General features: G+C 42.3%; 1 protein-coding gene across 1 annotated transcript in view; it reads right to left on the bottom strand.

The window, feature by feature from the left end:
* The window catches only part of TRIM24 (tripartite motif containing 24), a 137545-nt gene that overhangs the window by 76550 nt on the left and 34539 nt on the right, over positions 1-26456 (bottom strand). The window contains exon 2 of the mRNA XM_039483394.1: positions 180-298. Coding sequence (XP_039339328.1) covers positions 180-298 — 119 coding nt within the window. The remainder of the gene's footprint in view (positions 1-179; positions 299-26456) is intronic.

The following is a 26456-nucleotide window of genomic DNA, read 5'->3' as shown; positions in this document are numbered from 1 at the left end:
CTCCCAACACACAACCTGATTTTCGATGGCAGTCATAAAATACAATGAATGGCTATCCAAATGCTCTACCTACCTTCCTCCCCTCCCCAAACCCAATACAAAATAAGCAATGAAGGGCAGCTCAGGACATACCTAGGCACCCAAAGGATGCTGAGGGGGTTACATTTTAATGTACTCACCTGATTTGACTTTTCCACTGTACTGCTGGGAACCTCTGTGGTGTCCTTCACAAAAAAGTTATCTATGATATGTCTTTCTGCACATTCCTGGCTGCAAACTGGACAGCGGATAACACCAACTGGAGAGAAAAATAAAGAGCAAGTTCAACTGGTAAGAAATCTTTAAGATTTGTAAGCTTATCAATTTATCAAATAACTTCAAAATAATTTTTAGAGAGATATACTTTTCTGAAAACTTTCAGTTAGTATTTCTAGAGTCCCAGGGATAAATGTCAATTCTTATCCACTGCCAACCCACAAACTCTGGGTCTCTGCCTGAAAGTCACTGAGTATCTCAGCTCCTAGTGGGATTCAAACACTTTAGTTTCAATAATCAGTTTTACTGTGAATCTTCCACTGATTTCACCCCTTTGCTACTCAAAGGTTCATGCCTTCCCATGAGCAGTTTGTTGCAAAATGACTAGAGAGTCAGTTTGTGAGGTACCAGATACATTCAGCAGGACTAGAGGTACATAACTGCAATAGTGACGTGATGGGCATGGAATTGTGTAATAATCTAAGAGTATTGAGATGTAATAATTTTATGAATACAATATACTGTCTGGTCAATGAGGAGAAGTTACTGTATATTGGTTATAAGACTTTCCTGTTATAATTAATAGGGGGCTTCAGGAAAAGCAAGCAGGACAGCAACACGATAGCTATAGATAAACAAACCTCCCAGGATAATTACAAGACACTGGCGTACTTCCAGCTCCCGCCCAAAGTGAGACAGACATTTTACCAGTCTGGAAACTCATAGATCAAAAGGTTATAAACACTTAGAGCTGTCAATTGTCAAGGGGACAGGTTAACAAAGGCCTCGTCTACACTGACAGGTTTCTATGCAGTAAAGCAGCTTTCTGCATGGTAACTCCCGAGGTGTACACACTGCCAAGCCATTTAGTGTGCAGAAACTGTGCAGTTGCAGCACTGTAAAAAAAAAAAAAAAAACCACCTCATGCCAACGAGATGCATACAGCTTTCTGCACCAGGGTTACAGCGCTGTGTTGCCAGCACAGACACTGTGGTCGAATACAGCACTGTGATTGGCCTCTGGTAGGTGTCCCACAATGCCTGTTCTCACCACTCTGGTCATCAGTTTGAAGTCTACTGCCCTGCCCTCAGGTGACCAACTGTCATCCCTACCCTGTAAATTCCTTTGGAATTTTGAAAGTCCCCTTCCTGTTTGCTCGGTAATGAGCGCAGTGGTCTCAGTGCATCTTTCCAGGTGGCCATGCCTGCTCCACACATCAGGTGATCCCCCACTGGGAGCAATGCTGAGCTGCTGGACAGGAGGCTGTCCAGTCCCAGCTACGCTCCAGGCATAGGAATTATGATACCTACAGACAGATTTCATGATGCGTGACAGAAAGGGGCCATGACTGGGACACACTGCAGTGCAGGGTTGAAGTGAAGGAGCTGCGCCCATGAGGCACAGGGGGGCAAACCGCCAGTTCTACAAAGAGCTGGACGTGATACTTGGCAGCGACCCCACCTCCACTGCGAAGACCACTATGGATACTTCAGTGGCTCGCATGCCAGTCGAGAGTGGACCGAGCCAGGAGAAAGAAACCTTCGACAAGGATGTGGAGGGGGAGGGAAATCCAGAGGCAGAGGATGACTCAGAGGTCAGAGATGCATGCAGCCAGGAGCTCTTTTCTACCCCGAAGGAGGCTAGCCAATCACAGCTGTCAGATGTTGGCGAAGCGCAAACAGGAGAGGAGGCCCCTGGTAAGTGGATCTGATTTTGGGAATCGCTGAAGCGAGTTGTTGGGGGCAGGAGAGTTCCAGAAATCAGGCTGGTCTCCCACTGAATGCCTAGTCTGAACGGGCGGTTGATTGACTCTCTCACTTCATGGGAATCTGCCTCAGATCTCCAGGAAACTCTCATGGAGATAGTGGGCAATCCACTGCTGCAGGTTCCTTGGCAGAGCTGCTTTGTTTCTTGCCCCATTAACAGTAACTTCCCTGTGCCACTGTGCCATCACGGGGGTGTGTGGGTGTGGGGTATTGCTGCACACAGGTGAGAGACATAGGGGCCAAGGTGGAAGCCACAGGCTTGGAGACAACCCACCCTTGATTCCCTGCTTACGCTCAGCAGCAAGGTATCTTCCATAATAATCACATCCTGTGGCAAGTGTGGGGACAGGAATGATTATCAGCCCCCCCGTACAGTGCTGGCTCTCCCCAAGAGCTACATGCCCAGTGTACAGCAGAGTCTGGGAAGAGTGATTTACCCTTCCCCTGTGGCTACTCATCATTTTGGGGGTCTTGTGACTCATGTGTGCTTGCCTGAGGTCAGCCAGTTAGTGACAGGTGTGTGACTACTAGCTGTGTTTTAAAGCACTGAATCAGTATTGTCTGTGTTTCAAACAATACTGCTTCTGTAAAATGTTGCATTTAAACTTCAAAGAGATGACCTTGAGAGCCCAACCTCCCTCTTTGTTATCGGTGGCTAAACGGCTGCGCAGAATTAGAAAGCGGACAAGAAGAACTAAGGAGGACTTTCTGCGTGAGGTGGCCGAGAAACAAGAACTGAAGGAGTGGCGTGACAGCAAGAAGAGGGGGCCGAAAGGAGAATTCGGCACGCCAGAATGAAGCCACGGAGTGGCTCTTAAAGGTTATAGAACACCAAACAGACAGACACGCTGCAGGCGATACTAGCTCTTCAAACCGAGCAGCTCCGCACCCACTCTCTCCTGCAGCTGCTGTCGCAAAACTCTTTCCCATGCTCCCACCAGACACCACCAATACACTTATCAACCTCCTGGCTTCAGTCTATACCTGCGGCATTCCACTCCTCCCCCCTCACAGTCCAGCTCTGTGGACTCCCACTACCCACTGCACTCAACACCCATCCCTCTGCAGTTTGGCCCTGCTGAAGTACAGCACCCGCCTCATTGTACTCCAAAAGAAGGTTGGCTATGATCCCTGGACATACACAAATCTTTAGCTGCCCCCACCTCCTCCTGGGACCCTCCCTTCCCCCATCCCCCTCACTGCTGATGGGTTTTTTTGTTTGACTCTCTCCTCTGATTCTTTTATTAAAAAACAACAATTGTGTTGGTTTGAAAGCAATCTTTATTCTATTAATTGAAAGCAAACAGAGCCCTGTGAAACAGAAAATTATGTTAAACCTTCATATTGCATCCCCTGCACCAATCACAATCACCTCCTAGCATTATAAGCACTGCACTTCCAAGTATAGTAACAGATATTGGTGGCTTTCAGCTTCACATTGCTGCCTCAAGGCATCCCTGATTCTTATGGCCCTGCGCTACGCCCATCTAATAGCCCTGGTCTCTGGCTGTTCAAACTCAGCCTCCAGGAGCTGAGCCTCTGTGGTCCAGCCCTGAGTGAAGCTTTCACCCTTTCCTTCACAAATATTATTGAGCGTACAGCACACGGCTATAAGCATAAGAATATTGTCTTTGGCCAGGTCCAGCTTCCCACATAGGCCAAAAGCACACTCAACAGTCATGCTGCACTTGGATCACAATGGGCATTTCGACTTCCCCTACGGTGATCTTCTGGTCCGGGAAGAAAGTCCCTGCTTGCAGCTTCCTGAACAGGCCAGTGTTCCAAAAGATTCGTGCGTCATACACCTTTCTGGACCAGCCTGCGTTAATGTCCGTGAAATGCCCACAGTGATTCACAAGCCCCTGGAGAACCATTGAGAAATACCCTTTGCGATTAATGGACTCGGTAGCTAGGTAGTCTGGTGCCATAATTGGAATATGCATGCCATGTATCGCCCCTCCACAGTTAGGAAAGCCCATATGTGGAATGCCATCCACAATGTCACGCATGTTGCCCAAAGTCACGGTCTTTCGGAGCAGGATGTGAACAATGGCCCTGCACACTTCCGTCAACTTGAGTCCAACGGTGGACTTTCCCACTTCGAACTGGTTAGCGACCAATCAGTAGCTGTCTGGAGTAGTCAGCTTCCACAGTGCTATCGCCACGTGCTTCTCCAACGGCAGGACAGCTCTCATTTTTGTGTCCTTGCGCCGCAGGGCTGGGGCGAGCTCATCACACAGTCCAATGCATATGGCTTTCCTCATCCGAAAGTTCTTCAGCCATTGCTCAACATCCCAGATGTGCATGACAATGTGATCTCACCACTGAGTGCTTGTTTCCCGAGCCCAAAAGCAGAGTTCCACTGTGGTCAGCACCTCCATGAATCCCACAAGCAATCTCGTGTCGTAGCTAGTACACATGGCAAGATGAATGTCGCACTCTTCTTGCCTTTATAGTTTAAGGAGTAACTCCATTGCCACCCGTGATGTGTTAGTCAGAGTGAGCAGCATACAGGTCAACAGTTTGGGATCCATTCCTGCATCCCAAAGAAGCTGGGCGCACAGTACACAAACTGTTGAAAGATGGCACCAAATACGGACGGAAGCACAGGGATTGCTGGGATGCAAAGCAATGCATCACGGGGCATTGAGACAGAACCCAGGATGCCCCGCGACCCCCCCTCTGTCTTCCTACAACTCTTAGCGGCAGAAGAGGAAGAAATGCTCTGTGGGATAGCTCCCCAGAGTGCACCACTCTGAATACCACTGCAAGTGTGAACACACTATTGCGCAGGCAACTGACAGGGTGAACACACAACTGCGGTTTCCCTTCAGTGCTCTCTGAGCAGTGCTGTAAGTCCTGGAGCTGTAACTCTGCCAGCGTAGACATGCCCACAGAGAGGCTTGGTGGAGTTGACTGAATTGGGACCTTCCCCAGACCCAGGGAACAGTAAGCCTTAGAGAAATGCAGACACGAATATAGACTGGTTTGTTTTCTTAAGATCTATTTTCTCTTAATTGCTTTGGTTATGCTTTAAGAAACCTGTCTCCCCAATATAAGTGACAGCTAGAGACCTGAGAGAAGGTGTGCTGAAAACAGCAGGAGTCAGAGGGGAAGTTAACCTGGTAACTGTGACACCTGATACATCACTTCATAGTTAAGTCTTTTAAACTAACAAAAGAAGATGTAGAAGTAGAGAGTTAACATAATATATATTTACTACATAATCAACTATGTTTCACATTGTCAGTGCTCTGAACTCACCTTTTACACAAGCTTCCCATAAAATTCTGCCAATGTATCTTAATGAGTATTAGTAACCTCCCTCCTTTACAAAGATTAGGCCTTTTCTGATACAAGCCCATTGATTTTCTCAGAGTGACTTTGTGACTCTTGCATCCGACAAAGTGGGTATTCACCCACGAAAGCTCATGCTGCAAAACGTCTGTTAGTCTATAAGGTGCCACAGGATTCTTTGCTGCTTTTGTGATCTAGACATTCATTTAGCACAGATTATACAGAGTTCAGACTTGTGCACTGCTTCTTGCTTCCATCTCATCACATTTAAAGTTGAGTTTGCCAAAATACACTTACTTCTACGCATATGATCATAGATATGCTAAGCTCTTATTTCAGGCCCCAAATCTTTAGCAAAGAGGAAAGATGAACAGCTTACATATCTCAAAGACAGTTGTGCTGTATCACTAGACATATGTGTGATAGCAGCCCTCTTGGCTGACAGCCCAGGGACTGACCTGGGGACATCTGGAACTGAAAGCATGAGATGCTACGCCTTGAGCTAAATAGCCAACACTTTATACCTGCAGGCTGTAACAACTCTTTCACTGTGGAACAGCATGTAGAAGGATCTTACACACACACACACACACACACACACCCCAATGGATTGAACGCACACTTTCTACATCCTAGTCCAGGGGTCAGCAACCTATGGCACACAGGCCAAAGACGGCACGCAAGCCGATTTTTAATGGCACACTGCTGCCCGCTGGGGTCCCAGCCGCTGGCCCCGCTCAGCCCACTGCCAAACCCAGGCCGGCAGCGGGCTGAGCGGGGGCAGCGGGCTGGGACCCCGGCAGGCAGCAGCGTGCCATTAAAAATCCTGCCCGGCCCACTCTTCTCCGCCCCTCCCGCCAGCATTTCCACATGCTTCCTGACCTCTGTCACTTCCGGAGTGAGGTTGTGTTTCCCGGGTTAGTGTGTCCATATCGCTACCTGGTGTCTGAGCAGCCCCGCCGGCGAGGGCAGGAAGAGGGACCTGGCCCCACAGGAGTTGCAGCATCCGCGAGGCCTGTAAATGGGGAAGGTTCTGGGTCACAGCTACACCATGCACCCGCCCACCCGGCCCTGCTCCCTGGACTCAGGCAGGCTGCCCCAGGGTTGGAGCCCCGGTGCTGGGATGAGCTCGGCTCTGTACTGGGGCAGGCCACGTCCCTGCGGCTCGCTGCCTGCTAGACCCTGGGAAGAGCTGGGTTGCGCCTCTTTCCCCACCTCAGTTCACTGGACCCCACTCTGCCCTAACCTCTACACCCCCCTCACATGCCCCCAACCCTCTGCCCTGACTCCTCCTCACATACCCCCAACCCTCTGCCCTGACTCCTGCACCCTCCTCACACACACCCTGCCCCGAGTCTTGCACCCCCCACATACCCTTCCTCACCCTGAGCACCAAATGGGAGCTCCTGCACACCCCCCCCCCCACATTCCAACCTGCACCCCAGCACCAAATGGGAGCTGCCCAGGTAAGCACTCCAAACCCAAACCTTCTGCCCCAACCCTGAGCCCCCGCCTTCATTCTAGCTCCTGGCCAGACGCTACACCCCAACCTGCTCCTTCACCCCCAGCCCTGTGCACTCCCACCCTCAGCTCAGTGCAGAGAGGGGAAGAGAATGGGCTTGAACCAGAGAGAAGGTAGGTACTCACTCTGTGTGGGCAGGGCTGGGACCCCAGACTGGCAGCAGGCTGAGCTGCTCAGTCCACTGCTGGTCCGGGGTCCCAGCTGCCGGTCCCATTCAGCCTGCTGCCACCCTAGGTGAATGGAACCCCAGGCCGGCAGCGGATTGAGCGGGCCGGCGGCATAAGATCAGCATTTTAATTTAATTTTAAATGAAGCTTCCTAAACATTTTGAAAACCTTGTTTATTTTACAATAGTTTAGTTATATAGAGAGAGACCCTCTAAAAAAAACGTTAAAATGTATTACTGGCACGCGAAACCTTAAATTAGAGTGAATAAATGAAGACTCGGCACACCACTTCTGAAAGATGGCCGACCCCTATCCTAGTCAAAACTGCAGTAGAAATCTATTACCATCATTCTGGATATAACTCAGAAACTCTGTTTTCAAGAAGTCTGATAACTCTAGAGTTTAACTCTGGAGCTAAATTCAAATGGTGCTGAAACACAGGTCTATACTACAAAGTTCAGTTGATGAATCAAGACAACTTATATGCTTTTTTTGCACGTCTACACTCAAATTTGTCTCTGGCCAATGTAAGTGTTGCTTTTGGTGATTGCCCACCTTGGCAAGCATGCCTAGAAACTCTCCCTTGCTGTGTGCGTTGTCCAATGTTTAAAATTTAAAGATGGTGACTGGCCCACCCCCAAAAGACACAGGTACTGACTTCCCATTATTTTACTCATATAAAAAAGTAGTACAACAGACAGAGGTAGAGTTGGCATCTGCTTTTCGTTCCCCTCATGGGATAAGTGAAGGGGAGGGGTGCGTTGGGAGGGGGCACCATGCAGAACATCGAGGAAACTTTCATGGCAATACTCAGATTCTCTCCTGAAAGTTTTTAGAGATAGCTGCCTTATTTCTTCCTCTGTGGTAGGACATTTTCCCATGCCACTATGTGATGAGCTCAGCTGGCACCACTGCAGTAAACAGGCTAGTAACATACAGGCCAGGCAACTTCACGATGCTAGTAGCAGCTGGACTTTCTGTGTCTTTATTACCCTCAGTAGTGAGAGATCAGCTAAAATCACCATTGCCTGTGGGAAATCGTGTCAATATTAAGTGCTACAGCCCTGTGGAATAGGGATTGAAATTTTAGTGCATCATGCGACCAAAATTCCTTCTCCTCCCTACCGCCCCACCTCAGTGGGCCACACTCACCTTGGCTGGGACTGGAGAATGATGCTAAGTAGAGGCTCTCCAAAGGTGAAGTGTTAATAAGCATGTCTTATTAAAAGTTATGGGAATACGGCAAGAGAGTTTTGCCTTATTCTTTCTGTTGTGACTGTAAATCCAATGATACAACTGACTGTTTTTAATCAGCCACTGCTGCCCCCTTCCATAGCCACAGAATGCCTGACCCTGATGAGGAAAAAGAAGAGGACTAGGGATGGCATGTTCAGGGAGATCCTGCAAGCCAGTGATGTGTTAGACACCGAACAAAGGGCCTGGAGGGCCAACATGGCAGACAGCATGGAGAACTCCATGGTAGCAGCTCCCTAGCCCCTCGACGTAACACGTGGCATCATGTGCTGCATCCTTACCCTTACCACTGCATGCCAGGGGACAGCAAGGAAGACTACAGCTTCACACACACAAACTGTGATTCTTGTTGGACGGTATATGTGTAGCCACAACAGGCTACATTTGTGCACTGAAATGGGCACTGCTGCTCTTCCAATTTTGAAGTCCTAATCTGTTAATTTAAATTTTGTATTGCATTGCCTATTCACACATTGTTTTTCTGCACTGTTTTTGACAATAAATTTATATTTTTTTAAATAAAATTATCTTCATTAGTTCACAATACATATTTGGAAACATTGATTTAGGCATCTGAGTTTAAAATTGCTGAAGTGACTTTTTACCATATTTTACAGTTAGAGAATAAGTAGAAGTAATGGTCTAAATATAGGGGGCAGAAGCAGACAGTATTTGTCACTGTGTACTGATAAAGCACTTTAGAGAAGAGAAACGATGTATACCCATTTTAGATGAGGAACAGTGAAAAACCTCTCTAAAATAAGTGTCTAAAAAAATCAAACTAAGAATTTTCTAGAAAAAGGAAGATTTAATCTGTCATTCTCCTGAGGCCAGCCTTTATTGCTCATTATACAATTCTCCCACAAAACATTTCCTCACTTCTTTCTAAGTTGTTCCTTAAGCATGTAATGGTATCACAGGGATTAATCGATGTGGCCATTAAGCTCTCCTCCCTCAAATCCCTCTTCAAGACGCACTTCTATGATGCCTACAAGTCTGCCAGTCAATGATGATTAGGCTGTGCAGTAGTGAGGGCAAACTGATTTTTTTTTTAAAATCTAAGATTTGGAAACATCAAGTTGTACAATACTTATGTACAACTGCATTATCTTGTTTTCATTAACCTCATCCTTCCTTGTTTGGTCACCCTCACTGCCTGTGTTTTGCCTGAAGTTACCGTAATCTTTTCAATGTGGGGACAATATCGACTTGTTTTTTTGCAATGCCTAACTATATCAACATATGTCCCAATTGTGTAAGTCCTGGAGAACCCAAGAACAGATAGTATAGTACTGTTTAATTTATTTCATTGTTTGCTTTTGTTTCCCTTACCAACAGAGTCTTCCCTAAATGAAAGAAACTATGGGAGAGGTAGAACTTACATTTGTTGCTGTTGTGACAGCAAAGCTTCTTACAACTTCAATGCACAGGGCTAACTCCACATTTCAAATCACTCAGAAAGCACCTACTGACTTTCATAGGAAACCCCATGAGCAGAATTGAAGGAAAGTTACAGTACATGGTCAAAATTTCAGCCACACTGAATATGAAGGGGGGGAAAACGTCAAACTGGTGTCACAACAGTCCTTAAATTCCACAAGTAAGATCTAATACACAACTCAATCCTAACACTATTATATTTGTAAAGGGCTTTGAGACAGTGAGTGGATCAAACTGTACATTAACGGAAACATGGGCAAAAACATTTGGAACTTTCCTCAGGGTAAGTGCCCACTCCACTATAAAGGTACTGACCTATAAGAGGTAAGCTAAGTTGCCATCTGGCATTTTGAACAAGTCATTCTCTCTCTTCTCTAGTGCCTACAGCTGCATCACGTTGCACTGCCAACAATGAAAAACATGAGAAAGCCAGATATCTACAATCACATTGTGAAATACTAGTTATCGGTGAAGATCATTAGGTGACACTTGCCTCTGGGCCAGAAGATTGTGCATTCAACTCAGCATGTAAATACCAGGCTCAGACTTGTTGATACTGCAATGCACAGTGCTCTTGCAATGTTAGAAGGAAAATTTTTCAACTGTTAAATCTGTACAGACAACTGTTATATTCCCCTGTGAGTCTATTTTGGGCTTGACTGCACAGAAATGTAGTGAAAATGCAAGAGGAGTGGGGATTTGGAGTTGTGGTGGGCATACAAAAACCAGCACCCATTGTTAGGGATGGGTAAGGTTCTATTATATTCCCGCAATTCTATTATATTCACAGTGCTTATTGAAATCTTCACAGGGGCAGAATTAAGGTTGTGTGGGAGTAAGGTATGGCAGGTATTACCTTAACCCTGGACTTTCTGGTGTTTTGTTTTGATGTATTTCCAGCTTCCCAGGTGGTTTCAGTTTTCAGCTGCCAACTTCTGTGTTCTAAAAGGTATAAAGGCACTGCTAGCCAACTTTAGCTCCCTTTTAATTAAAAAACATTTATTTAATGAGTTTCTTTGCTCAGATGTACTGAATAAAATGGATCTATCAGAGAGAGAGAGAGAGAGAGAGAGAAGGTTGAGACCGGTTTCTGCTCTTACTATCCTTTGTGAAGCAAAGGACAAAAACTAGAGTACATTTCAGCAGAAGGAAGCTAGTGAAAAGGGATGGGGGAAAAAAAAAACCACATAGCCAGGACTGGTTCTGGCCCTTGCTGGTTTTTGAGAAGGGCGAGCAATTAGATTACAAGCTGACATACTTAAGATGCAGAACTGAAGACTTAGAAGTTAAGAAGTTAATTTAGCAATTTAATGGTCTAAGCAAATATATACCAGTTTACTCTTTGGTCAGAAGAAGGGAGGCTTTTGGTCCTAAGGGCATGCAGGGGTAGAATGTTCTCAAGAGTGACAGCCACCATGTTTTTTAAAATATAACAGCCATATCCAATTCACAAGTCGTTTTGTGGTTTTCCTGGAACAAGTGTTTGTGGAGTGGCGAGACTAGCAAGTTAATCGATAATCAGTTAATTCAGGTTAAAAACTCTAGGGTAGACATATCCCTGGAGTACCAACAGAAAGAACAGTAAGTCTTCTAGTTAGTGACCTACTGATTTTTCTCATCTCCTGTACTTTGAAATTAGTCTCAGAATTATATATATAATAATGGAGATATACCCATCTCCTAGAACTGGAAGGGACCTTGAAAGGTCATCAAGTCCAGCCCCCTGCCTTCACTAGCAGGACCAAGTACTGATTTTGCCCCAGATCCCTAGGTGGCCCCCTCAAGGACTGAACTCACAACCCTGGGTTTAGCAGGCCAATGCTTAAACCACTGAGCTATCCCTCCCCCCAGAAGTGTTAAGTGAAAAGGCCTTGTCTACACTAGAAAACTGAACAGTTTGTAATTGAATTGATTTAAGTACAAATGGCTCAGTGTGTCCACTTCAATCAAGCTGAACCAGTCTGTCCTTGTCTTTGCTATGAATGAGTTGTGTTCTTAACTAACAAGGCCCCTAAGAATTTTGCCCGGCATCCACACTAGCACTATTTTAAACCATTCCGTTTCAATTACCTTTGGATATCTATTCCAGTTTCCAACTCAGCTCCCGGAAGCAATATAGAAAGATTTTGCAAGGCACTCTGTGATAGTAGTGGGAAGACCAGCTGAATTAGTTAAATCTAATGTGCACTAGCACTGCACTAAACTGGTTAAACTTGCTGAAAAATAGTCCATTCCAAATGGTAATTAAACCAGTTGTAAGCCATTTGGAGATCTGGGGTGGTTTTGATTGAGGAGAGGAAATGTCCTATAAACGTTCTAGGGGTATAATGGTTAAATAGTGCCAAGATAATCCAAGCCAAAAGCTTAACTGTTACCTATTTTAAAGGGCATTTCCCCTGAAGAGTGCTTGGGAGCAACAGGGGACTTCTGTTTTCCCTAAGTATATCTATGGTTAAGCAGATTAATTAGCATTGTAAAAGGTGGTAAAATGACAACTTCAGCAAGACAGGATTTTCCAACTTCACAAAAATTCAGAGCATGAAAAGTCTTAGTTGATGCAAGAGCTTTATAACTGATTAAAAAAGTAAAGTTAGTATTATAAATACTGAAGAAGAGCTATAAGTACAGAAACCAGGATTTAAAGATGGACATGGTAGTTTTAACAGAAAAAAAATCCAGGTATTTTAAGTCTTAAAACATTGCCAACCCATAACTGTTTCTAACTCAAAAATAAGGAAGTTTCACTTGTAACAAACAACTTCCTCTCCTCAATATGTGCACATAACTCCCACTAATATTACACAAATATTGTTAAACATATATATAGGGTGGGGGAAATCTGGTAGTAGTCCTCATACAGGTCACATTTTTGTTAAATGTTACACAAAATATTATTAAAAGACATAACATTGGAAGATAATATTACTCGCAATAAGCCTAAATACATTTAAAAAAAAAAAGATACCCTTTTCCTCAGTAAGTCAATCCTGTGCTGGCAAAATTAACAACTTCTTCAAACTGGTTTCCTCCAGAAAAACTGCTTCTATCTAGTTCTAGCAGTCTGCTGCCTTTAGTGGAGTTCAAATAGGTTAAACCAACAAGCACACGTGTCTCTAGAGGAAATCTGCCTTTAACTGCCAACCTATAAATCAAGCAAATTAGTTTATTAAAATCTGAATGGTGTATTTAAACATCATAAAATGGATTAATATATTAAAGATAAAAGACTACCTGATTGCAATCTTCCCCTCTGAAAAAGTGTTACAGGGTTTTGATGCTGCAGTGCATTGACTTTCTCGGAATGGAAAGCACTGCAAAGCAGAATTAAAAATACTTCAGCTGCTCTGCAAAGTGGCTTATTGTTTTTACCACATATGCCAGCCTTTAAATGTTTCACTTAACAACCAACCTACAGATTTTGCAACTGTTGTATTGCACTGAAACTTATCATAACATTATGAATGCAAAATGTATGGCTGCAAGCAAGAGTATTTCTTCTCCAATTTATTTTCTTTAAAAAAAGACAATGTTAATGGTATGAGAAGTGCCACAATGCCAGAACAGCATTAAGGTGTACAATTCTTCTCACCTCCCTGTTGTCAATTAAACCCTGACCTAAGGACTACCAACAATTACACCATTTGTGATGACTGTGTAAAAATGACTATTAAAGAAACATCTTTTCATGTCCTGAACTCTACAAGTGCTCCTATTCTTATATTTATCAGATATGTAATTAATCCAATTTCACAAGACAAAATAGGCTTCAAAGAGAGACTTTAGTTAAATTGTTTGATATAATTTGTTGTTCTAAAAAGAAATTTCTAACTTTGAAAACTCCAGTTCCCTGCAAAAAGGTGCTATAATCTGAAGGTTGCCAATAAGTGAAAGGCAGGCTTGCGGGGCTGCAGCCAAGGAAGGAAGCACTGGGATGTGCCAAGCCCAGGCCTCTGGTGCCATGGAAGGGCACAGAGAGAGGTAACATGTAGCCCTGTGGCCCCCAGAGTCTTCCCTTACAGGGTAACAGGTCCCCAACTGTAGGCAGGTTTTCAGGGCTGCAGCCAAGGAAGGCATGTCCAGGCGTTTCCTGGCTGCAGTCCCAAAAACCTCCCTAAGGCCAGGGCTTTTCTTCTAAAAGATATTCTCAATAAGCAGTATGGCTGTTGCTAATACTCGAACCCCATTAACATTAAAAGTCAATAGCTCCCAGCAAAATGTTGCTATGAACTGAAAGTCGTTAATATTTGGATTGCTAAGACTCACATCCACTGTAGTTTTAATACCGCCTAGGCTCATAGCTTGTTAGGAACGCTACATAAATGCCACTGAAATAATATATACACCTCTACCCTGATATAACGCTGTCCTCGGGAGCCAAAAAAAATCTTACCATGTTATAGGTGAAACTGCGTTATATCAAACTTGCTTTGATCCACAGGAGTGTGCAGCCTCCCACCCCCACCCCGGAGCGCTGCTTTACCACGTTATATCTGACTTCGTGTTATATCGGGTCGCATTATAGTGAGGTAGAGGCGTATCTACATTCCCGGATCTTATACTGGTGGTCAAGGATATAGTGCCCCAGTGCTTCTCCAGAGTATGGAAAGCAATAGCTGCCCTTTCTTCTCTGCTTGCCGGGGAGGGTGGGGTGGGGGGGGAAAGCAAGTTTATAGTTATTACTAAATATATTTAAGTGGGAGAGTGTTGCTGTAAAAGAACTCTTACCAAAGAACTGGCATAGAGGTGGGTCTTACATTTAGCTCTGAAGATGGCAAGGTTAGTAATAATTTTTATTTCTTTTGGCATTGAGTTCTATAATTCTAGATTCTGTGAAATTTTAAATTTGTTAGTCTTTAAGGTGCCACAAGTACTCCTGTTCTTTTTGTGGATACAGACTAACACGGCTGCTACTTTGAAACCTGTGAAATTTTAATCTCCCACTGCTAATTAACATCTTTGGTGTTGTAGTGGAAGCTGTGATTATGGAGAAGTAGAAAGACACTGTCTTTTAGGAAGCTAGAGCCAATCCCATGCAGGATGCCCCCCCCCCCCCCCACGATTCAGGAAGATTTCTGAGCAGTGAGACCTTGCTGCCTCTATAGCAGATGAAACGGTACGTTTTCTGATAGGTGATATTCTTTCCTGTTGCTACAGCCAAGATCCTCTGGTAGACACTAAAATTATGAAACTGATTGATTACTGGTTTAGACACAGCTATCACAAGTATTGGGATCAGGGCCCTGTGAGCACTTTCTATCTTGATTTTCCCAACCCACTCTGCAGGTAAGCTGTATCATAGCTCAGGGCAACTGCACCTGTACTTCTCCTTAGTGGTTCAGCAAGGGCATCCACTGTCAGGCTCCTGGCTCCCTACTAGTTGCCCATCTTTGGTGGATGCCCTGGTCAGAAAGGAGAGACGCAGGTATTTCAAGTCCGACCAGTTCCCTGCCTTCAGTGTCATTCCCACCAAAAGACAGACAATCTACTTAGATAGGCTCTCTCTTCAGAGACTAACACCACAGTAATTGCCAAAAGTTATAAATTACCACACAGTATTTTATATGTAACCCTATTTTATTTTTAAAGCAAAATCACTACAAAGAAAACATTAAAAAAGTGAAAAACTACACCCCTGCTAATAAGCTTACCAGAGATCCCCTCAACTGTCTCCAACATGGGCTCTAAAAAGGTGATTCCTTAACACCCTGTAAAGAGGTCTCTTTTGTGGTGACAAGCTCATAACATCTTCAGCTCAAAACTCCAGGTCTGGCTTGACATGAGTAATTGGACATGAGGGAGACTCATTTCTTGGGAGAGAGGATTAGAGAGGTAAATAGATTAGCAGACTGGAAACAGTGTCTGTGCCAAGATAGGTAAATGGGTCACTAAGCTAAAAGACAAACCATCTGAACTAGCTAACAAAAGGGGAAACATCCTGGGAACCATTTACAATGGACAACATAACAATGGACAAGATAAGCCTAGGACATAGGATGAGGTAAAAAGTAAGTCACGGATGGACAGGACAATGTGTGGACAGAGCATGTTGTACGCGAATTGGTTTCTGCAAAGTAACCAAGCCAAACTCCAAAATGTGTGACGCAATGTAATGGGCAAATATATATAAAGGAAGAGGTTTTTCTGTGCAACTTAGCTTTGTGATGTATCCTTGCATTTGAGTCTGATCAACTCAGCATAGCTTTTGCTCTATGCAAAATAAAGATATCTAAATGTCAAAATCTGGAGTTGAACTGAGTTCTTAGGAAGCCAAGTGAAAGAGCGATGTTAGCGGGAATCCCAACAAGAACTAGAACCCTCAAGAAAAGTTAGTTCTCAACTTTTATAGAGTTTGGTGGTCTTTGAATTGGAATTTACAGAAGCAGATAATTAATAGACAGTCAGTTTGTCTCCCCAGGATGTAGCTTCAAAAGGATGGATCCAAAGTGGGTCATCTGCATTCACTTCACTCCCCGGTACTTCCTAGGAAATTCACTTCACGTGTTGTTCCCAAAAGTTCTTAATATCACCCAGAGATTGTATTAATCCCGTCTCCTGTTAAAGAAGTTCCATACAATCCCACAATAGTACATAAACATTTGCGTTTTTCAATGAACCTCAAAGATATTAATTCACTAAGGTTTATCCAGGATATTTCAGGATGCTGTCATATCTGACACAAATTGATCTAATAAAGACAGCAGAGAGAACTCAAAGAATTTTGCATTCATAATGGTGGTCAGGTTGAAAGCGATCCTGTGAATAACTTTAGGTGCCAGACTTCAGCGTGATGTAACCACATGCTGGTATGCCATCCTATATAGAGATCTCACTTGATTTAGGGCCTAGGTAGAAGATCACTGGGTGCCCACTAGGAAACATTCCAGACACAAGATTGCCACTAGAAGACCTCTAGGAGTACAGTAGTTTCAATTCAAGTACTGTAACATGTTCAAGCCACAGCATAGCATTTGGAAACCTTAAAAAATGCGTTAAGGTAGGTTTTGCAATTAATATGTTGCAAATGTTCATGTAACAGTGAGGTAGTACTCAGGATTCTCATAGCAAAATTAACACCCACTGCTAAATTTTAATCCATTTCCTGACTTGTGTGTTTACATTAGACACCTTAATGTTACAAAATAGCTTACAAAAAAAGGAAAACTTCTTTTCAATCCTTAATCCGCATCCCACATTTTTTCTTCATGACATTTTCTCCCTTCCCATAAAGTTCACACTTCTTTCCACTCTACCCTGTTTCCTCATCCCTCTTTGTCTGAGGGCTTTGATCCCTCTCACCACCAGGTAAGTGGGCAACAGAAGAGTGGCATCTTCGTTCCTCAACCCCTTCCAACACCCAGGCTGATCACAACTGACACTGTTTTAGGTATAGTCTACACTAGAACATTAAGTTGACTTAATTACGTTACTCAGGGTTGTGGAGTCTTCAGCATAAACCGTGCTAAATCAAAGGAAGAATTATTCCATTGACCTAGCTACAGCCTCTCAGGAGGTGGATTACCTATTTCAAAGGGAGAACCCTTAAAACAGCTGCGCTACTGTAGCATTTCAAGTGTAGACAAGCCAAGGTGGATAAAAATCAATGATTTTATTTAAAACCAGATTTGAGGGAAAAAACCCTATCTAAAGATAGTTTTAGATAAGATACATTATAGCTCAAAGATATCTCATCATGGAATAAGGATTGTAAATCCTAATTCTACATTATCTCACAATATATTCATGTAATGTTTAAAAAAAAAGTTTTGTAAATGAGTTCCAATAGTTCGTGGACTAGGGACCCATTCTTACAGGGTTCCAGGGGCTTCTGTATAGATTATTTAGGTTAATCTTTCTATCTACCCAATGGGACTCAGTGCTCAGTCTAGAAGATACCATCAGAGATGCTTAGTTTTGCTGTTCTCAAACTGTGGATTTGTGCCTCCGGAGATAACATGCTTGTTAACAGCAAAAATGTTTTAAAATAAATAGAGAGGTGAGAAATAACAGACCTCAACCCTATTGTCCTGCTGAAAATTTGTGTACAGAGTCAATCCCTTACCTCTCTCTAAAAGTTCAAAGTTTCAAAAAGTTCAATGAATAGAAGATTGTTGGGGATGGACTAGATATGGACAAGGAGAAGAAGTCTGGACATAAGTGTGAGAAGGGAGAGATAGGCAGTAAAAACAGAAATGAAACTGTTTGAACAGCACATTCCAGAAGTCTTGAGGTCTTCCTGAGTGTAGCCTTCATTGATTTGAGATCTACCATACCATTCTCTCACTAGAAGGGAAAACCTATAATGGCAGCAGGCTGTAAAAGAGACTCAGTTTGGGAATATTTTAATGAAGTTCCTCTACCGGTGGGTAAGACAAGCATGCATGCAAAATGCAAACTGTGCAACAAAGAAATGCAAGGCCTGATTGCCCGAATGAAACAAAATCATGAGAAGTGTTCCTTCTCAGGAGGAAGCTGCGTTGAAGATGATAAAAGGAACATGTCTGAACATGCAGGATCTTCAGGTTGGTAAACTTTTTTATTTCATACTTCTTTCTTAAGGACTGCCTGTCTTCCTTCTGGACTATTCTTGAATTCTCATGTTTGAGCAAAAAATATAGTACCATAGAAGAGTAACAACTATTATTTTAGATGCAGTTGTGATAAAAAATAAATAGCTGAAATAGGCAGATCTTTTTACAATTTCACCTTTAAAGTAGTACTGAGTGTCAGTGAATGCAATGAGTAATACTAAATAAGCAGTATGGTAAATAATAATTAAATAACTGCATGGACTTCTTGTGTTTAGGAGAATCCATCCTCCAAGTACAGGATTCAGAAGACTATCCACCTTCAAGATCACCATCATTTTCTATAGTTTCAGAGAGTTATCTGCCACTGATAGTGTTTCAGTCACATCATGTATGTCACACAGCCACAGTATATCACCTGTAGCAAAAAGAAAAAAAAAAATCTCCATCATCCAGAAACCACCATAAATAAGTTTGTGATAAGACCCAGCAGATTACAAAAAGAGGTAATTGATGAAAAAATTGCCTGGTTTGTTTATGCAACACTCTCCTTTCCCTATGATTAAGAACCCACACTTCATTAACATGGTTCAGTCATTAAGACCAGGATACAGTCCACTCAACAGAGCAGATGTTGCAGGCAAATTGCTGGATAAAGTGTATGAAAGAGAAATTGAGCAGTGTGCAAAAGGTCTAGAGGGTAAAATTGTTAACCTGAGTCTTGATGGATGGAGCAATGTCCACAATGATCCTATTGTATGTGCTTGTGTGACAACAGAAGAAGGGAATGTCTTCCTTACAGAAACAATGATACATCAGGAAATGCACACAGCAGAATACGTACAAGAAGTAGCAGTAAAAGCTATAACAAACTGTGAAAAAAAAATTCAAATATTTAGTACGCAGCTTGGTCACAGACAATGCTGCAAATGTATCCAAGATGAGAAGAAATTATTTAAAAGAGCGTCCCAAGCTAATAACATACGCTTGCAGTGCTCATTTGATGCACCTCCTAGCCAAAGACTTCATTGTTCCAGGAAACAAAGGCTAATGTTGTTGAAATTGCAAAATACTTCCGTGACAACAACTTTGCAGCAGCTGCTCTGAAAAAAGTGGGAGGAACCAAGCTAACTCTCCCACAAGATGTGCGAAGGAACTCAGTAGTGGCCTGTTTTGCGCACTATATCAAGAGCTGGCCTAATCTGATAACAGTTTGTGAACAAAATGGTGAAAAAATAGATGGCACCCTCACAGTCAAAGTTCTCAACATTGGGCTTAAGAGAAATCGAACACATGCTGAGTACCCCAAAGCCTATTGCTGTAGCCTTGAACAAAATGCAGGGAAATAGCTGTTTTATTGCTGACGCTTTTGAAATTTGGAAGGAACTGAGTGAGATCTTAGAGAGAGAAATATGTAACGAGAGTTAAATTACAAGCATTAAAAAAAGAATGGGACAAGCACTATCTCCAGCTCATTTTCTTGCAAATATTCTCAATACTCGGTACCAGGGTCAAACCTTGACTGCTGAAGAACAGGAGTCAGCTATGACATGGACATCCAGCAATCATCCCTCCATAATGACAACTATAACAAACATCAGAGCTAAGGATGAACCATTCAAGAAAAAAAGAACAGGAGACTAACATGGCTGCTACTCTGAAACCATTCAAGAAATATGTTTGCTGATGATGTTTTAAAGAGAGTCACACCAGTGAACTGGAAGAAGTCACTTAAGGACTTGGATTCAGAGACTGTTGAAGTGAGAATCTCACTTTTAACAGCAGTAGCTTCTTCTGCCAGTGTAGAAAGAATATTTTCTTCCTTTGGACTAATTCATTCCAAACTGAATTTGGGACCTGAAAAAGCAGGAAAGCTTGTTTTTCTTTTCCAGATTATGAACAAACAGGAAAATGAAGGTGAAGACAACTGATTTACCGGCAGAAAACAATGTTACATTTCTCATGTTGACCTGGCTGATATAGCCAATTTAATTTTTGTTTTTGTTTTTAATAATTTCATTTAACCATTTTAGTTTAAAACAATTTTAAAAAAAACAAACCTTATTTTAAAAAACTTGAATGTTTAACTAAATTCAAAAATTCATATGCTTGTTTTGTTAAAATATTATATATGTTTGCTGTTGAAGAAAAAATCCAGAATCAATAACATTGTTGTTTTAGTTACATAAAACAATTTAAAATGTCTGTCTGGTGATGTTCTCCTCCTAATACAGCATGGCAAGGACAGGATAGGCCCAGTGAGGAGAGAGAAACAGTAACAGGAAACTTGGAAATGGCAAAGATGCTTAATTACTTCTTTGTTTCGGTCTTCACCGAGAAGTCTGAAGGAATGCCTAACATAGTGAATGCTAATGGGAAGGGGGTAGGTTTAGAAGAGAAAATAAAAAAAGAACAAGTTAAAAATCTTAGAAAAAAGTCAGATGCCTGCAAGTCACCAGGGCCTGACAAAACACATCCTAGAATACTCAAGGAGCTAACAGAGGAGGTATCTGAGCCTCTAGCTATGATGTTTGGAAAATCATGGGAGACAGGAGAGATTCCAGAAGACTGGAAAAGTGCAAATATAGTGCCCATCTACAAAAAGGGAAATAAAAACAATCCAGGAAACTATAGACCAGTTAGTTTAACTTCTGTGCCAGGGAAGATAATGCAGCAAGTAATTAAGGAAATCATCTGCAAACACTTGGAAGGTGATGAGGTGATAAGGAACAGCCAGCATGGATTTGTAAAGAACAAATCATGTCAAAACAATCTGATAGCTTTCTTTGATAGGATGACATGTCTTGTGGATAAGGGAGAAGCGGTGGATGTGGTATACCTAGACTTTAGTAAGGCATTTGATATGGTCTTGCATCATATTCTTATCAATAAACTAGGCATATACAACTTAGATGGAGCTACTATAAGGTGGGTGCATAACTGGCTGGATAACCGTACTCAGAGAGTAGTTATTAGTGGTTCCCATTCCTGCTGGAAAAGGTATAACAAGGAGTTCCGCAGGGGTCTGTTTTGGGACTGGCTCTGCTCAATACCTTCATCATCGACTTAGATATTAGCATAGAAAGTACGCTTATTAAGTTTGCAGATAATACCAAACCGGGAGGGATTGCAACTGCTTTGGAGGATAGGGTCATAATTCAAAATGATCTGGACAAATTGGAGAAATGGTCTGAGGTAAACAGGATGAAGTTTAATAAAGACAAATACAAAGTGCTCCACTTAGGAAGGAACAATCAGTTTCACACATACAGAATGGGAAGAGACTGTCTAGGAAGGAGTACGATAGAAAGGGATCTAGGGGTTATAGTGGACCACAAGCTAAATATGAGTTAACAGTGTGATGCTGTTGCAAAAAAAAGCAAAACATGATTCTGGGATGCATTAACAGGTGTGTTGTGAGCAAGACACGAGAAGTCATTCTTCCACTCTAGCCTGCACTGGTTAGGCCTCAACTGGAGTATTGTGTCCAGTTCTGGGAACCGTATTTCAAGAAAGATGTGGAGAAATTGGAGACGGTCCAGAGAAGAGCAACAAGAATGATTAAAGGTCTAGAGAACATGACCTATGAAGGAAGGCTGAAAGAATTGGGTTTGTTTAGTTTGGAAAAGAGAAGACAGAGGGGACATGATAGCAGTTTTTAGGTATCTAAAGGGTGTCATAAGGAGGAGGGAGAAAACTTGTTCATCATAGCCTCTAAGGATAGAGCAAGAAGCAATGGGCTTAAACTGCAGCAAGGGAGGTTTAGGATGGACAGTACAAATCTGTGTGTATATATGCTGTGCAGATAACAGGTGTTAGCTGGTATTTACTAGCAAAAAGTGTATTGTATAGATCTTTGTTTGCTTTATCCTGCTTCTCAGTTTTATTTTGAGTGTAAACGCCATGAACTAAAACACTGTTGTGCTGGGGGTTGAGTGAAATATCATGAAACTGGTGGACATGATAGCTGTCCTTCACTCAGGCTAGGTGTAAGAAGCAGTTACGCTCCTTTTAGAGTGAGATAGCTAAAAAACCCAAAACCAAGCCCACATACAACTCTAAAGGCTTGGCTACGTTTGTGAGTTACAGCGCATTAAAAGGAGCCCCAGTTGCACTAACTCACTACCAGTCCACACTGGCAAGGCATGTAGAGTGCTCTCACTCCACGGCTACAGCGCTCCTGGTACTCCACCTCGGTGAGTAAAATAACGTTTGATGCACTCCCACTAGAGTGCCCCAGCGTCAGTGTGAATGAGATGTTGCATTATTGTGCTCTGATCAGCCTCCGGAAATGTCCCATAATCCCCTTAAGTCAATTGGCCACTCTTGTCATTGTTTTGTATATGCCCTTTGAAAGCTGGCATGCTTATCTGCTCCGGGACAAAGCAACCATTACTGTGGAATGCTGTCTGTGAGAGAGAGGCAGGGGGAAGGGGGATGTCTGCTGCTGTCTGAACTTACAAGACAGCATGCTGACATGCTCTCAGTGCCCCAGAAACCCACTGTCTCTCCCGCAACATACACACAACACACTCCCTGTCACTCCACCCCCCATTTGAAAAGCATGTTGCAGCCACTTGCATGCTGGGATTGTTACCACAATGCCCTGCTCTCTGTGGCCATTACAAGAGCTGCTAATGTGGCCACGCCAGTGTGCTGGCAGCTGACAGTGTGGACAGACAACAGCACTTTTCCTACTGTGCACTGCGAAGGCTGGTTTAACTCAAAGCACTCTACATCTGCAAGTGTAGCCATGCCCTGATAAAAGCTGACCCATTCAGGTGTAGGAGTTTCTCTGGGGGCTGAATGCAAATAGAGGGCTGGGTATTGGTTTGGTGGAGATAAGACAGAGAACACCAATGCAGTCAGAAATGCCACCGAACAATGAAGTGTGCAGAAAGCTAAGGACAGCCAGACCTGATGGCAGGTCTATCCCACAAAGTTTTGCTGGCATAGCTATAGTGTTAGGAATGGGGGGGGGGGGGGGGGGAGAGAGAGAATCACACCACTAACAGACAGTTATGCCAGCAAAAAAACCATGTAGACATATCTTATACTGGCAAAAGAGTCCTTTTGCTGATATAGTCATTTGGGGAGGTGGTTTGACTATAACAGCAAAAGGATATAAGCTGTATCTCCACTTAGGTACATTGTTGGTATAGCTGTACAAGCAAAGTCTACTAAAGTGGTTCTCATCCAGGGTTATGTGTACCCTGTGGTACACAGAGGTCTTCCAAGGGGTACATTAACTCATCTAGTTATTTGCCTAATTTTACAATAGGCTACATAAAAAAACTGGTGAAGTCAGTACAAACTGAAATTTCATAGTCAGTGACTTGTTTATACTGCTCTATATACTGAAATGTAAGTACAATATTGATATTTGAATGGATTTTTTACAATATGGTAAAAATGAGAAAGTAAGCAATTTTTCAGTAATGGTGTAATGTGACACTTCTGTGTTTTTATGTCTGATTTGTAAGCAAGTAGTTTTTAAGGGAGATGAAACTTGGGGTATGGAATACATATCAGACTCCTGAAAGACATTCAGTAGTTTGGAAAGGTTGAAAGCCACTGGTATAGACTAACCCTGAGAGAAAGCGAAGAGAAAGCTTTTTTGGGTCAAGTGCTTGCTGGGAAAAAAAGGCTTGGAATACTGAGCAGGGAAACGGTCTCCGGTTTGATTCATATAGCATTAAGGACTTTGGGTACGTTCTTTATAATGAAACAGGATTGCATCAAATAAATCAATTTCTTCTCCTAATGAAAACAACCACCAAGACCCCAAATATTGGCTAACCATATAAATCAAAAGATATTTTAAAAAATTAAAGGCTCATTTTAAAGCAGCTTGTGAAATCAAACCGAATATACACCAGCATGATATACTTTCATAAATTTGATAAGTGGAACAACTGAATAATTAGCATATTTCTGCTGGAGGAGAAGTTAGAAAGGATCTACTATACAAGTCTGTAAAGACGTATAATGGATTAACATTAAAGGAAAACTGCAAGAAAAGCTTGTTTTGTTATTTTGTACAAGGCGGCCTGCAAGTTGCTTCCCACCATACAAACTTGTTCTGCCTGTCTTTACATTAAGAGTATCGGGTCTTGTCCAGTAAAAACCAAGAGAGAACTTGTAGGATGAGAAAATTAGTAGGATGCCCTCATAAGAGAGGAACCTCAACTGAATGTATTCTTTGTATTTGTTAAACTATTAACTGCAATTTTAACACTATCTTGTGTTTGTTTTAACTCAAACACATGAGGAAAAAGCGGTTTGGGGGGTTTATTTTGTTTTTTCAATAATTCTCAGAGTGATAGCTGTGTTACTCTGTATCAAATCTGCCCAAATAAATGTGTTAGTCTCCAAGGTGCCACAAGAACTCCTCGTTTTTAATAATTCTGACATCCCACTCTTTCTATTCAAGGCTGTCTTATTTGCCACAACTTTCTAGACTTCTGAGGAGTCCTCCAGCAAAAACAAGTAAGACAAGATTTGATGTTGCTGATACTTCTCAGATTATTTTCAGGTCTTCATATATCAAAAAGAAGCAAACAAGAAACCTGTATTTTGCTACATAGATATCAATTTTTAAAATTTCCTCAAGGCCATTGTGCAGGGCAGGTAATTGTCCATATCTTCACTTTCCACAGTACTTAAATTGCAACAGATTAAAACTGATGCAATTGTACTGAGGATTATCAGTTTTATTAAGAAATTACATAGGTGCAGAGAGGAAAAACCCGTACATATACACACCCCAGAAAGAGAGCATATACAGAGAACAGACAGATACAAGTTTGTTAACCTATGGATCTGATACTTCAGGTTTGGATATTAGGGGGATAGGGATACATGGTTTTGCTTTTTTAAAGAGGGAATTGCTGGACAAAGAATATCCCTGTCAAATAGAAAAATTAAACTACAGCTCTGACTTGTCCCACAGACATTGATGAGATTCAAATATTTGTAGCCAAATCCAGATTAGCTGTGTTACCAAGTAGCAAACCTAGCTTCCTTAGGCCTGGTCTACAGTGGGGAGGTGGAGGAGGAGATCAACCTAAGATATGCAACTTCAGCTACAAGAATAGCATACCTGAAGTCGACATATCTTAGGTCGATTTACCTCGCATCCTCACGGTACAGGGTCAACTGCCGCCGCTCCCTCGGTCGACTCTGCTTCCGCCTCTCGCCGCGGTGGAGTACAGGAGTCGACGGCAGAGCGATCGGGGACCGATTTATCACGTCTACACTAGTCGTGATAAATCAATCCCCGATAAATCGATCACTACCCGCCGATCTAGAGGGTAGTGTAGAAATTACACTAAGGGTACGTCTGTTTCAACCACGGCTAAGTAATTTATTCCAACTAAAGAAACTACAGAGGTGAATCAGTATTTAGATTAACTTCACTTCTAGAAATATCATCCATCTATCCTTACTGTTCTGTAGTGTAACTCCAGCTTGTGTTGATGTAAAATAAACTAGTAGGTATCACATTTACAAGAAACATTTTTTTTTAAAATGAAGTTTTAGACTCCAACCCAAAATTATAATTCATGCTAATTATAGTGTCCTTGCAATAAGATATTCACTGATGAGGTAACTGTATACTCACCATAAAGTACAATGTCCAGCACACTTGTATCTCTAATGACAACAAAAAAAACCCACAACTTTCTAACTCGTCTTTATCAACAACTTCTAAGTATTTTATAAGGTAACGTTTTCACTTTGTTACTAATCTGTTGCCATTAAGGTTGCCATGTTAGAGCTGAGATTTGTTTTCACGATAAACCTGGGATTTTTTAAAATCATGTGTGCAATAGTATTTGCCCCAGAATGAGAGAGAAGAAAGCACAAACACTTACTTTGGAAAATCCTTATTTCAATACGCTTGCTCATTAAGAAAAGTGATCATGCTTTTGGCAATTTCCATCAGTCGATTTGAGAGTTTTTCAAGACTACCCTTAAAATACTGGGTTTTATTTAAGACAGCTTTCCAAATTTTTAAAAGCTGAGCCCCCTTCAAAAAATTTAAACCAAATCCACCCCTTGCTGTTCTCACTGTGTTGCTAAAGCCTCCCCAACTTAGTTTATACATCTTCATCTTTTCAGGTAGTTCTTCATGCCCAATATTTTTAGAAACACTGATGTGGATCTGCTTAATGTGCTTTTCTTACCTGCTACGACCTGATCTATTCTTAAAAGTTACATACCATTG

This window comes from Mauremys reevesii, linkage group 1 (assembly GCF_016161935.1).
Source record: "Mauremys reevesii isolate NIE-2019 linkage group 1, ASM1616193v1, whole genome shotgun sequence".
Taxonomy (NCBI): Eukaryota; Metazoa; Chordata; order Testudines; family Geoemydidae; genus Mauremys; species Mauremys reevesii.
This window is presented reverse-complemented; position numbering and strand designations above follow the sequence as displayed.